The 16,892-nt window shown below is 43.5% G+C and overlaps 1 protein-coding gene across 5 annotated transcripts in view; it reads right to left on the bottom strand.

Annotated features, from left to right (window-relative positions):
* Window positions 1–2,847: 2,847 nt before the first annotated feature.
* The window catches only part of FGFR3 (fibroblast growth factor receptor 3), an 84,931-nt gene continuing 70,886 nt past the window's right edge, over window positions 2,848–16,892 (bottom strand). For all 5 annotated transcript variants that reach the window (XM_059721481.1, XM_059721482.1, XM_059721483.1 and 2 more), the window contains 7 exons: window positions 14,121–14,231; window positions 12,776–12,966; window positions 10,938–11,060; window positions 9,715–9,785; window positions 7,850–7,987; window positions 6,269–6,374; window positions 2,848–5,952 (listed from right to left, as the gene is read on the bottom strand). In XM_059721481.1, the coding sequence (XP_059577464.1) occupies window positions 5,788–5,952; window positions 6,269–6,374; window positions 7,850–7,987; window positions 9,715–9,785; window positions 10,938–11,060; window positions 12,776–12,966; window positions 14,121–14,231 (905 nt within the window). In that variant the 3' untranslated portion in view covers window positions 2,848–5,787. The remainder of the gene's footprint in view (window positions 5,953–6,268; window positions 6,375–7,849; window positions 7,988–9,714; window positions 9,786–10,937; window positions 11,061–12,775; window positions 12,967–14,120; window positions 14,232–16,892) is intronic.

Genomic DNA, 16,892 nt, shown 5'->3' with positions numbered 1-16,892 from the left:
AGCCAGCCCCTACACAGCACACTGAGTGGGGTTGGAGCAGCCCTAGACTGGTAGGTTGATCCCGCAAGGCCCCTGCCAGCTGGGGCAGCTCCAACCAGGATCCATGTGCTGTGGTCCTGGGTGCTCATTCAAATGCTGCACCCTGGAGCAATAAACTCCGGTGCAATATGCACCGGAGTTTATTGCTGTGCATTGATTGCATGTGTAGAGGCACTCACTGTGGGTTTGTTTCACATGAGTTCTCTATGCGCTTGAAGGAATGGTTGTGTTAGTAAATGGTAGGGTTAGTGCTAGTCCTACAGACCAGACTTTCCACTGGAGCTACCTATTGAACATTGTGTAGCAGACCAACATTTTCAGCTTCTTTTGCCCCACGCTTCACGCTTTCCCTTTTGGAAAAGGAGATGAAGGGAATTTAGGTCTCATGAAAGGTACTCACATGACAGCCCTCGAATGAGATGGTTAGCTATAGAGTAGGACACAGGCCATAGCACAATGAGTATTTCCAACACCAGGGGCAGAGGGTCGGACACGATGATCCATTGTGGTCCCTTCCGACTCTACAATCTATGAATCTATGAAACACTGCGCAAGAGCTGAGAAGACATTTACATCTGAAAGGACAGATTGAGGTCTCGTACCTCTGAGTCACTCTGGAGTAATGTTGTGGAAAGCAATTATGTAAAACCAATGGAAGTGAGAGGAGATTCATGACCCACATCTGTGTTAATCCTCTGCCTCTCTGCAATGACTGCTCATCAGGGGTTGGCAAAAGGAGTGCCAGTTGTGATCCTGGCTCTTTGTGAGGCAGACAGCTGTCTGCCAGAAACTGGGTTCAGACCACCCACTTGTTTCGAAGTGGTCTCTAAGCAGCCAGCAGATGGTAAGCACTTTTAGTCTCTCCTAGCCTGGGGTAGGATTCAAACTGGCAGCAGGCAGCTGGGCAAGGAGATAGTATGTAAGGGAGCTCATGGCAGCTCCACCTTGGCTGATAGTCAAGGCAAGATGTGACAGAGAAGCTACAAGAACTTTTCAACAGGCTGGACTAGTTGATTCAAGAGATTTCTAATCCTAATGGATCTAACAATAAAAAGGTAGTCCAGAATAGCACAGCGTGCCCTGACTGGATGCACCCGGAAGTTTTAGGATATCTATTTAAAAGCTGTTAGTTAATACTTTATGCTACACCCCCCCCCCCCCCCCCAAGCATGTATAGTCTTGGTATCCTTTAGGCAAAGGTAGCAACACCTGCAGGTTTGGTGTCTCTCATACCACAAACCAGCACACAAAAGGAAACATCAGTGCTGTTCATCTCCAGGGGCAGACATGCAGAATGACTCCCCACACTACACTCAGCAAGTGATTTGGCCTCAGAACAATGAACAATGGTTGTACCTGAACGCAGACCTGTCTGAGAGCAGTCCTCTTGTGTGTACAGCTCTATCTTCCTCCAAGAGGGTCCTATTGGAGTCAGTAGAGATGCTTTCTGAATAAGAGACGGGAATCCATACGAATCAGAACGTGGCCCCAGTGCACAAATGTAAGCACTTTCCCTATCCGGCTCTTTTTCTCTTCTTTTAGTCTTTCTGTATACTTCAGCTTTGATGCCAAAAATGTGTTTTCCTCTAGTTTGTAAAGGAAAAAAATCTAAACGCCAAGAAATCATATTTCACTTTTCCCCACTTTTCCTCTCGCTTGCAGCTAACTAATAACATTCATCACACAAGCAGAGTGAGGCTTAACTTTCTATACTGCAGCCTTACGAGCAATAGGAAAAACAAGACAGTGGTCTCAACACCCAGCTCACTTGTTCCGGCTACAACTGCCGTGTCTCCACAAGGTGTTACAGGCACCTATTTTAACTTGTGTTACAAGAGCCTGTTTTAACTCGTGAGGACTTGGCTGGTGAGCGAAGTTTCATGGGATGACTCGGAGGGGATGAATGCGTGGCTGAATAGATCTGAATACTTCTTCCGGACCGGGGCTGAGTCTCTTCATACACAGACATCACAGATGTTGTAGGATTGTGAAATTACAGTTAAAGTCCCACCAGCATTTCCATTACAAGTTGTCGCCTCTGAATCTCCCCAGGAAACGTAATGCAAAGGTGTAACAACCCAACCGCCTGGATAAATCTTCCTCTCACCTGCTTGAGCGACAGCATCATTGACCCTTCTCAGGCCAGTGCTGCACGGTTCTGAGTGCCCTGGATAATCAGGGAAGTCCACGGGGACTGAGCTAGCAGCTTTCGACTGAGAAGCAACAGCAGCAGCTGCTTGCAGGGCCTATGTGCTTTGTCATTATACTTACCCGGCCCATGCTTATCAAGGCAAACTCCCACTCACTCAGTGCAATTTCTATCTCAATGAGGAAAGCACAACTGGTCTCAAAGTAAGAGGAACGCATTCAAATACTCTTTAATGCCAAGGCCTTGGGGGACACTGACTCTCATGGAAAAACACCCTGCAGTGCTGTGCTCCGCTGCACTCAGTGGTGCTGAGTTACTGCACACCAAGTGATATCCTTGCCCGGCTGAAGTCAGTGGAAAAACTCCTGCTGGGTTCAAGCTGAAGTTTGAGGGTGTTTATATTGATACAGATGAATCCTTTACAGGAAGGGAATAAGCTGGATTAATATAAGGTACCTTTATACCAGTATAACTATGCCCACAACAGGGTTTATAATGGTATAACATTGTTTAAAATGTTTTTATCAGTAGAAAACTGATGGGCTGGCCAGGCTTAAAAATATAGGGTAGTCCTGCCAGTGTATCTTTACTGCATCATGACAGATGCTGAAAAAACAGGAGCTCTGTTTTAAACAACCCTAAACAGCGGGAAAACAAACTCAACAAGTCATTTCTTTTTATTATTTTGGTAAAAGTAAGTCACCGTGTTAACAAAAGCAGAATAGGTTTATTTAGTGTTCATTTCACACCTTTCACACCTGCTGCTGCCAGGCAAAGAAATACAGTATTAAAATAAACTGAACAGAGTTGCTCATTAAAAAAATTATGCTATGCAAATCTGTGGATTGTAACATCAACAGTATAAAATGTAACAAAGTTGGAAATGTTATTTTTTTTTTTTTTTAAGCTTTTAAAGATAACAGTCCAGGCTATAAAACTATATAAGCATTGAATAAGAAATGTTAAAAAGTCGACAAGTCTACAACAGATACATCTTGTAAAAACTCAATAAATTATATATATTTATAATATCTAATAACATTTGAAATCATGCACAGTTTTGTACTTTTTTCAGTACTGGAAAACCAATGCTTCAGGTACTGGGAATGTATGCAATTAGCAAACCTCTGTAAGAAAATACCAACATTTTTTTTCTCTTTAAAATCTCAAAAACCAAAACCTATAGAAATCTACCTCAAACTTCCATTGAAGTAACCTCAAACTATAAATTATTTCTTTTATGACCAAAACTTTGTGGCTCCAAGAAAAAAAAATGCTAACATGAAATGCAGCCACCCTGTCATTTTAAATCATTGATATGTAGTATGTCCAGGAAAAAAAAAAAAAAATATCAGGGTGCAATTACTATATTGCCTCTTCATGGTAGCAGGTAAAATGTTCTCATAAAAATATCTGCCATTGCCTGCTAGCTCCAAACTATATTTCCCCCTGCTTCTGTGCTTTGAAGCAGTTTGTTTGGCACACAGGGACATAAGTCGCCTACAGTTTTCAATGTAGCAAATTAGATATTATTGGCATTGTTCAACATATATTAGATGCAAGAGAAAAATGCAGTCATTTCAGCTCCCCTAGACAGAATGTTGCTCCTCTTGCTATTTCGCCCACATGTAATTTCTTAGACCCCAAAATGGAAAGGTACCAGCAAATGAAGAAAAAAAACGTGCATCATCCAAAGTCAACATTTAGCTTTGCTGCATACTTGTTATTAAGTCAACCACAAAGAATACCTTCATTCGAAAATAGAAAAATAAACACCCACGCCCCCTTAATGAACAGTGGTTAAATTGATGGAAGAATTCTTGGCCCTATCTTTTTTTTCAAATAAGTAAAGATCACCTCTCTGCTCCTATTTGTTTGGATTTAACCACTGATGATGTATTGAAAAATAAACTTACCTTTGCTCACTGCAATCCAGGATAAACTAATATTTAAAAAAATGAATACATATACATATACATATGTATGTATGTATATAAAAACATTAAATGTAATTTGTTAAAGGACTGTACATCTATACATTTTTTCAATATTTCCCATAAACACAAAAGAAAAACTTGATTATATTTTTTCTCCATTTTAATAAGTTAAAAACTTACTTAAACTCAGTGAAATTTTAAGTTTACAGTAATACTATGCTATTTAAACCAATGAACAGATATGTTAATGTCTATAAATAACTTTACAAATATACATGTTAAGGTACAATTTTTAAAACAAAACTGTGAAGATATAAAACAAAACCTTTTCTTTTGCCCAGATCAGTATATCCTAGATTGCAATGCTCTTCTTTTGAGAGATTTCCCTCTCAGTACTGATTTGTTGCATTAGTATTATACAATCTTTTATATATATATACAGTATATATTTATAGATATGTACACAATTCTCTGGAATAAACCTTTTTGATATAAGTTAAAGGCTCTTGCCTACAGGTACCCGTAATTACTCTCTCCAAATCACTGCAGATAGATGAAGGCAACTTGCTCGCTTTAAAGGGGAGAGCTACTGAACATATGTATATGCTTCACTAGAACTTACCCTTTAAAGGCAAAAAAAAAAAAATCCAAATCCATTTCATGAAAGTAAATTGTACCCAAATCCTTAGCTTCAGAAACGTGGGCAAACCACTGAATTCAGATATGGCCTGCAGAAAATCATGGGGCCATGATTCCCCAATACGCAAGAAGTTACACAACCAGAGACATAAGTCTGTGCCTGATATTATGATTTAGCAATTTCCTGGAGAAAGGTGGTACCTTTATACCAGCAGCCTTGACACTTTCCTCCCCATACACATAAAAATGAACAGTTTAACATCACCTCCATTCATTGGCCCTTCTGTTTGGAATGTACTTGCTCTTCTGTATATACCAGTCACTCCCAGCTCTAGTGCAAGCATGGTATGACCTATATGGCTAAGCCACTGCCATTAACTCTAAGATGACACAACTATTTTATTTAGATATTTCTTTTTCAAAAAAGAAAAAAAAAAAAGGAAAAAAAAAAAGAAAAGGATTCCTTCCAAGTAGTTGGGTAAATCTACATGAAGTCCATATCAACAACAACAACAACAAAAATATAGATATTTATATAAATATATGAATCCCTGCAGGCAATGTGGCTTTTCAGCTCCACCAAAAAGGTTCATGTACAGATTGCATAAGCAAAGAATTTCTACATTCTTTACATTTTTTTTTTTTTTTAAAAAGGAAGATTTTTTCTTCTTCTTTGTATTGCAGGCACAGAACGGTAACTCTGGCACTCAATAATACATTACTGAAGGTCAAGAGGTCGGCACCCCATAGACTTAACATTCTGTTTTCGGAAAAAAAAAATATATATAATCTTGGCAAGAGATTAGTTCCTTCAGGCCAAACAGTGCTTCTTGACTTCTTATACAGCAAATGGGGAAAAAAACCCAACAAAGAAAAAACAACCCTCTACGGCTCAACAACAACAAAAGTCGTCTTGAAATATCAAGCAGTTTCTTTCAAAGATCCTTCACTACCGTTGTCCTCGGCCTCCCCCAAGTCTACATTCGTGAGTTTTTTTTTGTCGTCTGTGTGTGTGTTGAGTCATCATGTCCTGATGACACCATTACACTGCTGGTGTTTGGGAAGACATGGCTCATCTGGCAGAAGGTCATGTGCAAATACAGAGTCATCTCCCGAGGAGCAGGTGCTGTGTGTGTCCTGGCAGGCAGGAGAATACTGCTCAAATGGCACTGATAGGTCAAGGTACTCCTATGAGGCAAGGAAGGAGGAATAAAAAAAAAATCACTTGGAGATAAAGACAGCAATGAAACCACAGTACTTTCCCATTACTGCTATTACTAGGGGGTGAGACCTGTGAATACTGGACACGCAGTCAAACTCCTTCCCCCAAAGTTTGAGGGTGTCTGGATCTGGGTTCACCCACTATTACGATAAAGACCATTTCTGAATTTTAGATCTAGGGTTGAACTGCAAACCAGTCCCAGCATTCAGGTGTAGTCAGCTGCAGGGCTTGGGTTCAGGTCATCGCTATCATGGATTAATCTAGACTGTGGTAGACACTTACATCAGTTGATGTTACAGTGAGGACCCGGTCCAGGTCTTCAACAAGCTGCTTAAAGGTTGGCCTTTGAGATGGGACCGCATGCCAGCACTCCCTCATGATCATGTACCTGAGAAAAGACAGTAATATGTACTCACAAGAGTCATTCCCCACAGAGCCCACACTCTCCATGCCCTGGCAGTTGCCAGCGTAAGACACTGCAGGGGCAAACAGTGACCCAGGTCCTTCAGAAAGGCACGTGGCTCCATCGGCTCCTGTGACTGACCGTCCCACCCAACATGACCTAGCCATCTGGGTGAGTACAATGATGCAGGGACAGTAAATTCAGCTGTTGTGCCAGAAGCAGAAATACCATTAAAAGGAGAGCCCACAGGAAAGTATCTCCTGCCTGGGGTCTTACTAAAGCACTGTACAAGAGTGCAGGAGAACAGGAGAAAAACAAAGCAACTGGGCAGGAAGGCTGAGGAAAAGGGTGGACTACAGAGTACTAAGGAAGGCAGCATGATCACTCAGTAACTTTAGTGCTTTGTCTGTCTAGCATGGGGCTCTTGATTGCATAGGAAGCACAGGCTGAGGCTTTCAATGGCCTGGAGCTCCTGGTCGCCTCAGATATGTATGCCCTTTGGCAGCAGGACCAGAAAGAAGGCTCTTCCAGTAGGGAGCAAGAGAAGCCAAATGGCCTGGGGAAGAGTTAAAAAGACAACAGTAAGGAACAGGGAGATAACATCCTTTCGATGGAATCCGATTGCATGATGCATCCTGAATAGTGATTTTTCCTGCCTCCGTCCCAGCGCAGTGCGTGAAGTTAGACATGGGCAATTAAGTGTTCCCTAATTCACGTTTGTTTGGGAAGTTACTGAAGCTGAAGTAACTCGGAAGGAACTAAGTGGAACGATGGCATTTTCTGACGCGCAGGACGGGCTTCTTAGCAATGGTTTCAGTGCCATAGGAGGTGTTTCTGATTTGTGTTGTGTCCAGGGTAGATAGAACGGCTTTCATTCCTCATTATTATCTGTCGCTGTCAACTGGGTCAACCCCTTTTTCTACCTACACCTCACTGAATGACAATTTGGCCCACTTAAAATAACACTTAGGCAATGGAGCATTGAATGGAAAAAGGCACTGCAGTGCATCAAAGTCCCTTATTACAGGGGGCCCTGTGAAATATAACCCCTTGTCTGATCACTGCAGAGCACATGAAACAAATAAATAAAAAGGCAGGAAAAGTCATATTCAGAAGGAAATTCACCAGGCAAATTCACAGATCAGAGCTGAATGCTAAATTGACATGAATCAACCAAGCATAGCATGTGTAGCTGCATATTTTGTCTGTCAGTCACATATTGAGTCTAAACGCATCAGGCTGGATAAGTCTATCTGGAGCCAACTGGACAATGGCACAGCAGGGACACACAGCAGGGCTGGCTAAATAGTAGTAAGTGGGGGTCAGACAAAGCAATGGCCAGGGGTATTTAGACACACAAGGAAGTGGACTGGAGAAATTGAATTAGGAAGGAAAATAAACTCCCACATCAAGCCGAGCCTCTAAAAATGAGGCCATTAGGCCTCCATGCTATCACTTACAGGTCATGAGTGCAGTTGGCTGGCTTGTCCATGCGATGGCCTTCTTTTAAGAGTTTGAAGAGTTCCTCGACTGGAATTCCCGGGTAGGGAGACCCACCCAAAGTAAAGATCTCCCAGAGCAGCACTCCAAAAGACCAGCTGGAAACCAAAGAAGGATCTTTAAAATTCAATGAGCTTTTTTTTTTTTTTTTTTTTTGCCCATTTTGCTTTATTCCTGCGCAGCCATGCATAGCTAACAAAGTCATCAATAGCATGACTAATTGCCTAGGCCATTTTTACTAGTTACTTGGAGATCTCTGCTGATCCAACTCAATAGTAAAGAAATCCCGGGCACCAAGTCTGAAATTGAAATGAGCATTTAATCAGATAGGTGACAGCCCATCTATTACCCCCAGCTCTTTGTTAGGTCTTCCACCAGCTCCACTGAATGGAACAAATCAAATTATTCATGCACAGCTTCACTGAATTGCGGGCTTCAAACCACAGGCCACTAATTGTGCAAGCTGATACCAAAACTTGCTTGTTACAACCCTTATTTCACTGGCCCGGCTGGGAGAAAAATATCCCTACAAAAGTCAGCAGAGAACTAAGGTTACATGCCCTAGCACTGCAGCTGTGCTACATTTGAAAGTCCTCTTTTCAAAATATCTTTTGCCTTCTGCATTTCTTTTTTAGAACAAGGATTATCTGTCTGTCTCCCCAAGCTTAGATTTATCTATCACGCCCACTGCAGCATTACCTAAGCATGGAAACTATGATTTTAGATCAATGAGGCTACATGCCGAAATTCAGAGAAAGGGAAAATACCAATTTGTCTAGCGTTAAATGGAGAAATTGTATTAGCATTTGGAGATCCCACAGGTTTTTCTGTTTGCACATGGATCCCACTATTAAAAAGTACAAAGCCAGCATGCTTAGTTGGGCTATTGGGCTTAGTTGGGCTATTCCAGCTTCCATAAAATAAAAATGGAGAGTCCCAAGTTCAGCTGTGATACGAAACAGCATCTTAGCTTTCTCTGCTCTTTGCTCTAGTTAGAAACTGGGACGGTGTGGTTAATCATTAGACTGAGTGTCTAATGGACTTCATTTCTATTCTGGGTTGTGTCTTTTGCTTATAGTGTGGAGTCATGAAAGCTGACTAGGCAGGGTAAAAAGAAAAACATTGTCAAACAAAACTAATCAATCCCCCACACGGCAAAATAAATTAGATAGTCCATTTGATGTATATTGTCTGGCTAGCTGTAGTCTGTCTGAAGTCTAACTAACTGGATTAAAGTTCAGGGAAGTTTATAATAATTTTGTATAAACACAGATTGAAGCCTCTTTATGATTCAGTCTGCTCATCTATACAATGGATCGGAAACACCTGCCTATCTCCTTATCAGGATATTCAGAAGCTTTCTGTAAATCCTAGGATGAAAATACTATCTGTGTGCGTTTACCTGTTGCAGTACGGCGATGTTGCTACAGTGCCATGCTTTAGTACTTTCCTTCTGGAAGTACTAAAGCATGGTGCGGTACGAGCGGTTACTGTGCCATGTGCGTGGTGCACCGTTAAATTTTGCTGCTATGGCGACATAGCTGGCAAACACATGTAGACATGTGACTGCTAAGTTGCCACATTGCTGTAGGGTGACGTGTTGATGCACCCTATGAGGCCATAGTAAAGTCACCTGGGTAGAGCTGTATTTTAGAGTCAAATGCAGCACACAGAGAAGAGGATTTTGTTTGTTTGTTCGTACCAGTTTCCACCCGCACTGCGCAGGCCCCGAGTCCCATTTGCATTTTGCAATGCATTTGTCTTTATGATCCTTTGCTATTTGTTTTGCTTTATGTTAAATGTTTTTAATGTGGGTAATGCTTACACATCGCTCTGGTGAGTGTAGACCCGGTCAAACAATGCTTCTGGAGCCATCCATTTCACAGGCAGCCGACCCTGTAATTAGGAAGACAAAGGGAATGTCCCATCAGCATATTCGCTCAGCCACAACGGCACCATCTGAATCTTCTATTCTAATCCAGTTTGAAACATTTTCATTAGCAACCACATCTGCTTCCCTGGTCACTGTGCAAGGCAAAAGTGGCCACATGTAAACAGATTATAACATCTGATCCCCTGATCTTCATGGACAATCTCTGCTGTAAACACCCTCCCTATAGCGTGCTGCATTTCATTGCCAAAGCAGGTTTAGCGCATCAAAGCATCCACATCTCAGCCTGAAAACAACATCCATCGAGTATAAAGGCAGCTAGGCTGCGGGCTTTCGAGAACGAAAGCCCACATTGCTCTCCCAGTTAAAATGCTGCTGAGGCCAAACTGTCAGGGAAACCTTCGAAAGCAGATTCCCAGCACAACTTCACCAAGATTCAAATCCCAGTCCCAGGGAAATCCAAGGCGGTGTTTTTGTCATTGACTTCAGTGGGCCCACCCCTTGCTACCCACCAGGGACACAAATGTGGGTTGCAACATGTGACAAAAACCCGAAACGAGAAAGAGACGGACAGAATTCATTCCTGCAGGCCATCGAACCGCTACCGGATGCATTCCATTATTGCGGAGCCTGGGTCTCCCAATTCTTTGTATACAATGCAAATAATTTTCCGCCATGGAAGTGAGGGACAGGTGTGAAATGCAGGAGACTCCAAGGGGAGGTGCCCATTGAAATGAGAAGCACTGGAGAGGTTTGGGGCTGACAAGGAGTTGGCTCTGTAACTGCAGAGCCATTATAACTGCAGCTACAGTGCATTGAAACAGCTTGGGGGCAGGGGGGCTGGGTTGTTCTTTGGTATCAATCGAGTTTCACTTTATTGAAGCTCGTTATAAACAGATTCCCATTTTATGACTTGGGTCCTCTAAAACAACTGGTGATGCTAGTAACAAAACTTCACTGAAGACCTGTCACGTATGGACTTATGTGCCCGTCCTGTGCCCCACTGCTACCCGCCTGTCTGCTACTAACTGGGCATAAGCAGATTTCTCAATGCAAGAATGTCCTTAAAACGGAGGTGCAGAACGGGCTGTGTGTTGAAGGATGAGTAACTCCTCAGCCACCAGGAACTCCCCTGTGCTCAGCAGCTCTGTACTTACATTGGTTGTTTTCTTGTAATAGTCGATGTTGTGAACATCTCTGGCTAGGCCGAAGTCAGCGATTTTCATCACATTGTCTTCAGTGACTAACACGTTCCTGGCTGCCAAGTCTCGATGAATGCACTGTGAAAGGCGAATAAATAAATAAATATGGGCTTATTGAGCTGCTTATGGCTGGAATCAACAGCGAGCTGTGGTTTATGAGATGCTGTTTCATTTATTCAGAGGCCAGCCTATAAAGATGCGGGCGCCGTTTAATTTCCTGCTCTGTCTCATCACTGCCACACGCTGTCTCAGACGAGCCACACTCTAGCAGCATCTACTGCACAGACTCTCCTATCTGCTATCCCCACTATTCTTTATACAGGGGCAAGAGTGCAGGCTAGTGGTTTACAGAAGGGGTTGGCAACATTTCCTGGTGGTGGCTAGAATGGCCCACTATGGGTTCAAGATGGGCTAGTGCCTGCTGCCACCACTGCTTCTCCTTACCTCTGCTTGCCCCCACATCCCAGCTGCAGTGCGATGCAGGAAAGCTCCCCACTGCCCAGCCACCAGGCAGTGTGGTGCAGCACAGATGAAGCCCCCAACTCCTACGCACCGTCAAAGCCCGACCTGTGCAGGCTGGAACCAATGGCTCCAGGGGCCGTAGGGTCCGAGCCTACTTTTACAGTAAACCAAATGGAATGAAGACACTGAGAATATTTCTTCAATGAATTCATGACCCAAGAAGCAAAGTAAATTGGCTTGCTCTGAGCCCCGTGCTGCCATGGTGAGACTGCTCCAGTACCTGGGTGAGCTGACTTAAAGCTAACTTTGACTGTAGTGCAGCCAAACCCTAGATTTGGCTCCAGATCCACCAATGACTTGTGTAACCCTAAATCTTTCTAGGCCTTTGCTTTCCCCAGATCTAAAATAGGATTATGTCATGTGCTACAAGGTTTAAATTAACCAACAGGCTAGATTCTCCATTTACTCACATCAGCACAAATCAGCAATAGCTCATGTGAAGCTATTGGAAACAGGGGTGTACATGAGAGCAGCACCACAATCAATGTCTGTAAGGCACTTTTAGAGACCACCCAGGAGTATTTCTGTGGTCGGTATAGTTTTAATGGATCAAACCCACCACTGGTGTAACTAGCAGGACCTATGATCCACTGCTACCCTAACAAGAGTCATTGCTCTTTCCAGAAATGAATGCCTGTCCCAGGCAGGATCTCTGCTTCCTCCTCAATGCCCCATATTTACAGTGACACTGAAACAGGACCACAGGGGCATCCAGGCCTGTCTTGGATGAGAGTCTCTCTCAAAGTCACCTTCCGTTTTTCTGTCAAAGGGACACTGCTGAGATGCAGCATATAACTTGCTGTGGCTCTAAACCCGACTGCTGCCGCCCTGGGATACAGTCTGGAATTGACTGAGGCTTGGACAGCGGAAGCTCGATTTCCTCTGCATTTAGATGTTTCCACTGTGCAACACACGTGTTTACTTGCTGAAAACATGCATATAGGTCTCACTTTTCATACACATGCTACATTACCCTGATATCTCCATGTTGTTCACAAAAGTTACTGTTGGACTGCTGACGACAGCCAAGGGAAGCCCTGCTAAAAAGTTCATATATGGCCTCAGCAATAAACAAGTGGGCTTCTAGGTCCTTAAGCAGACTTTTTCAGCCTATACCTATACTTCTCGTAATAAAAAATAAAATTACATACTTACAGGCTCTTAAGAGAACTGATGTTTTATACCCATAAATTGCTCTGTACATTGCAAGTGCTTCCATCTACTTGGATGCACGCAATAAAACAAACACAGACTTTCTGCTTTCAACTCACTTTCTGAGAAGCTAAGTACTCCATGCCGCGGGCCACCTGATAGGCACATGAAACCAGATCTTTAAATGTTAACTGTTCCTCTGGCAGTTTGCAGGTATCAAAGGAATAATCCATGCCGGGTGGCCGACGAGCCCTGAGATATTCCCGCAGATTCCCTTTCGATGCGTATTCTACCAAAACGTAGAGTGGGCCTGCAGATGAAAAACCAAGGAAGGAGGAATGTTGTTGGTAGTCCCATGTCACAGATGGAAGGCATGAGGCAGAGAGGTGAGGTGACTATGGGCAGTCACAAGGCAAGTCCATGGCTAATATAAGGTCAGAGGGAAAGGATGGTCCAGTGACTAAAGCCCAAGCCTGGAAATTGGGAAACCCACATTTGAGTCTATGTTCCATCAGACTTCATATATGAACCTTGATCAAGCCACTTAACCTTTCTGTGCTTCGGTTCCTTATCTTTTAGAAGATGTTAATGGTACTTCCTATCTCACAGGGATGTTGTGAGGATAAATGCATTAAGACTGAAATACTACAGTATCCAGAGCCAGACAAATTCCTAAGAAAACTAGACATGAGAAGTGCTCGGGTCTGGGAGTCTCCATGCAGGTTTTGCAGCCAGTGGACTGCACTGCCTCTGATAAAATGTTACACAAACCCCACCACACCCTGCTGTCAAAGGGACGCTGCTGAGATGTTAGGGTTAGTCACAGGGTAACCCTTAGCAGTATTATTTCCATGGGATGGGTAGGGAAGTAGAGACATGGAAGGGGCATTATATGACTTTCTCAATTCCAGAGTTCAAATTGTAATCCAGTGCTTTAACCACTAGACAAATGCTTTGTCTAGCCAAATTTGAGGCATTCAGCGAGTAAATAATAATTAGTGACAGTCAAACCTTGCTCCCTCCAGTCCCAACATATCCTCTCCAGAGAGAGGAGAGCAAGACAATAAGAAAAAGGAACGAAAAAAATCAGTAAAAAGTAACATTGATAACAGGAGGGGAGCCAGATATTTGGTTCTGTATGTAACAGCCGGTCACCTTTTCACTTAGCACAGCATATACCTATGACAGTAGTCAAGAGTGTCTTGGGAATAATTCCAGGGCATGAGGCTAGGATTAATCTTCCTCCCTCTGCATAACCTGAATATAGAGGCTTTAATTTAATATTTTTTTTATTGTAGGGGAAAAATATCCTTATGTCTGCTGGTTCAGGAAAATGTAGTATATTTCTGTTAAAAGTAGCTGGGTTTACACATGGCTGAGCTCACACAGCGCTCACTCCACAGCAGAGAGAGACTGCGTACTACCAACACTCCCCACTGCTGCGGAAGTATGGGGGAGACCTACCATCCTGCGTGCAGGCACCTAAGAGGTTAATGATGTTTTTGTGTTTCCCAATCATTTTCATCATTTCCATTTCGGAGACCAGATCAGAGAGGTCCTTGTCTGTGGCATCATCTGGAGAACGCAAGAGAGAAAGAAACTGTCAGGAATGGAACAGATATTATGATTTTGCTTTTCATGGTACTTGTATTCAAAGTACAGTAGTAATATATGCCAGTTGGCAGGTATTTAAGAACTGATACTGAATTTTGCCGCAAGCAAATTTACTGATTTGTTTTTAGCCAAAATCAGGACGAGTCAAAACACTGAAACTTTTACCTAAAGAAAACTCTAGAAAGGTTGATATGGGAATGGATGAGACTGCAACATGTCATTTTTCATTTTGATGTTTGGAAATGGAGAACTTTTAGTTTCCCATTTCAGGTCCAGGACACATGTCCCTAGCCCCCCTGGCCCTTTTTTCCTTCCCATTTGAATGCTTTCATTTGAATCTTTTGATCAAATGAATCCTCATTTAAATCTTTTCCCAATGGAAATGGATTGGGTAAAGTTTAAAGTTTGTAAAAAAAGCTGGGTAAAGCCACTTCTTATACCTTTCACTGCTGTGTACATAGAAAAAGGCAGAAAACAGTTACAAAATATGGGAATGTGGAGAAAAAGCCCCCAAAGTGACTAGAAAACCCACATCTACCAGATTCTAAAAATAAATAAATAAATAAAAAATAAATCTCAAGATGAAACAAAAAAACCCCATCAAATAATGTTTTTATGTTATCATCACTGGTAACTTTTCATTAATAAAACTGACACCTACATTGACCAATGGGATTTTTATCAAAACCCCACTTCCCAATTGCAATTTTAAAGCCTTTTTCCCCCCCTGTTAGCACTATTATTAATCCAGAGATGCTCATGGTAGAGCTTCAGTCTGTCTTGTTTCTATTCTGCCCCCCAGGATAAATTCCACAACCTATAGTTGCTGAAGGGGATGATGGTAGTGGGCAAGTAAATTCACAATAGGCCAGTGATGAGTTCCCGTACCCAAAATGCAAGAGCATTGGGGTCAGCCATAACTTCTGCCTGAAGGGATTCAAACCCATCTCTCTTCAATCCCAGAAGAGTACCCCGACCACAAAGACATCAAGCAGCCTGAGACTGGGGCTGTCCCGTTTTGTACTGAATGCTTAAATATTAATTGAGAAAGAGAATATTCTGCTCTTTCTGATTAGGGCACTCACCTGAGAGGTTTAACAGCAGGGTACCAGTCTTTGCTCAAGTGACTACTTAGGCATTTTTATACATGGGAGAACAGCATCAAGGAGTGACTGAGGGCCCCCCCCATCACAGAGCACCCCCTATCTAACCTGGTGATTAAGATACTGAAAAGGTGGACAACATGGGTAAAATAATAACATCTTTTGAGCTAAGAAGGGACTTCTGGATACTGGCTGAATGCCCTAACCTATCAGGATATCAAATACAAGGAGAACCACCACACCAACTATGATTTTTTTTTTTTTTTTAAAATGAATTGTGCCCAATTTTACTTGCATCAAAGATACCCAAAATGAGCCAACACAGAGTGTGCCTTTGTTGTGAAGAAGGCTAATGGCATATGGGGCTGCATTAGTAGAAGCCTTCCCAGCAGATCAAGGGAAGTGAATATTTTGCCTCTATTCAGCACTGGTGAGGCCACATCTGCAGCACTGTGTTCAGTTTTGGGCCCCCCAATACAGAAAGGATGCGGAGAGAGTCCAGTGGAGGGTAACAAAAATGGTGAGGGAGCTGGGGAAATGACTTATGAGGGGAGGCTCAGGGAACTGCGCTTATTTAGTCTGGAGAAAAGAAGACTGAGGAGGGATTTAATAGCAGCCTTCAACTACTTGAAGAGGACGGAGCTCGACTGTTCTTGTATGTCCTCTATAGTGATGACAGAACAAGGAGCAATGGTCTCAAGTTGCAGCAGGAGAAGTTTAGGTTGGATATTAGGAAAACTTTCTCACTAGGGCTAAGTACAGACAGTCAAAAAGCCCACGGCTGAATCAATTCAATCTAGGCTGCCTTCTCTAAGCTGCATATGTTGAACTGATAACCAACTGAACTGATGTTCAATTTTCAATTGGGAAAGGCAGGGGGATGCCTGCAATGACCCAGGCCAGTAGGCAGAAGGTGCTAGAGCTGGTTTCCCAGCCTGCTGGCCATTACCAGTCCAGCCAAGCGTTCTCCACTGGCTTTCCAGTACATGCCCCCAGCCTCCTGCTGTCCCCCACAGGGGGTTAAGGAGCCCCTGTCCGGGTGCTAGCCTGCTTTGGGAGGCCTCTCCCTCACAAGGTTTTCCCCAGCCTGGCAGCCTTGGGGAGCCGAGGGGAATCTCTCCCACCCCCCTTTCCCAGCTGACGATTGCTTCAGCTGCTGCCAGAGGGGAGAGGGAGAAAGAGTCCTTCCAGCCGGGTGCCTGCCCATTAGCCCAGCATGATGGAACCGGGGAGCTCCCGTTTTGGGGAGCTTCCCCCCACCCCAGCCTAGGGTTCCCCTGGGATGGGGTGGAGGGAAGCTCCCCATGCTGGGCTAATGGGCAGGCACACGGCTGGGAGGACTCCCCTTCCTTCCTTGGGAAGGGGGGAGGGTTGCTGAGGGCTGAAAAGCCTCCACCACAGGAGCTTTCCCTCCCCCCACGTGCTGTGTAGACCCTGGCTAGGGGGGTCTGTTCCCCTGCCTCCCTCATCCTTATGGACTGACAGATGCAGGCAGGAAGCAGGCTAAGGAGCAGAGAGG

This window comes from Alligator mississippiensis, chromosome 2 (genome assembly GCF_030867095.1).
Source record: "Alligator mississippiensis isolate rAllMis1 chromosome 2, rAllMis1, whole genome shotgun sequence".
In the NCBI taxonomy this organism is placed as follows: domain Eukaryota; kingdom Metazoa; phylum Chordata; order Crocodylia; family Alligatoridae; genus Alligator; species Alligator mississippiensis.
Note: the sequence above shows the minus strand (reverse complement) of the source record. Positions and strands in the feature narration are given on the sequence as shown.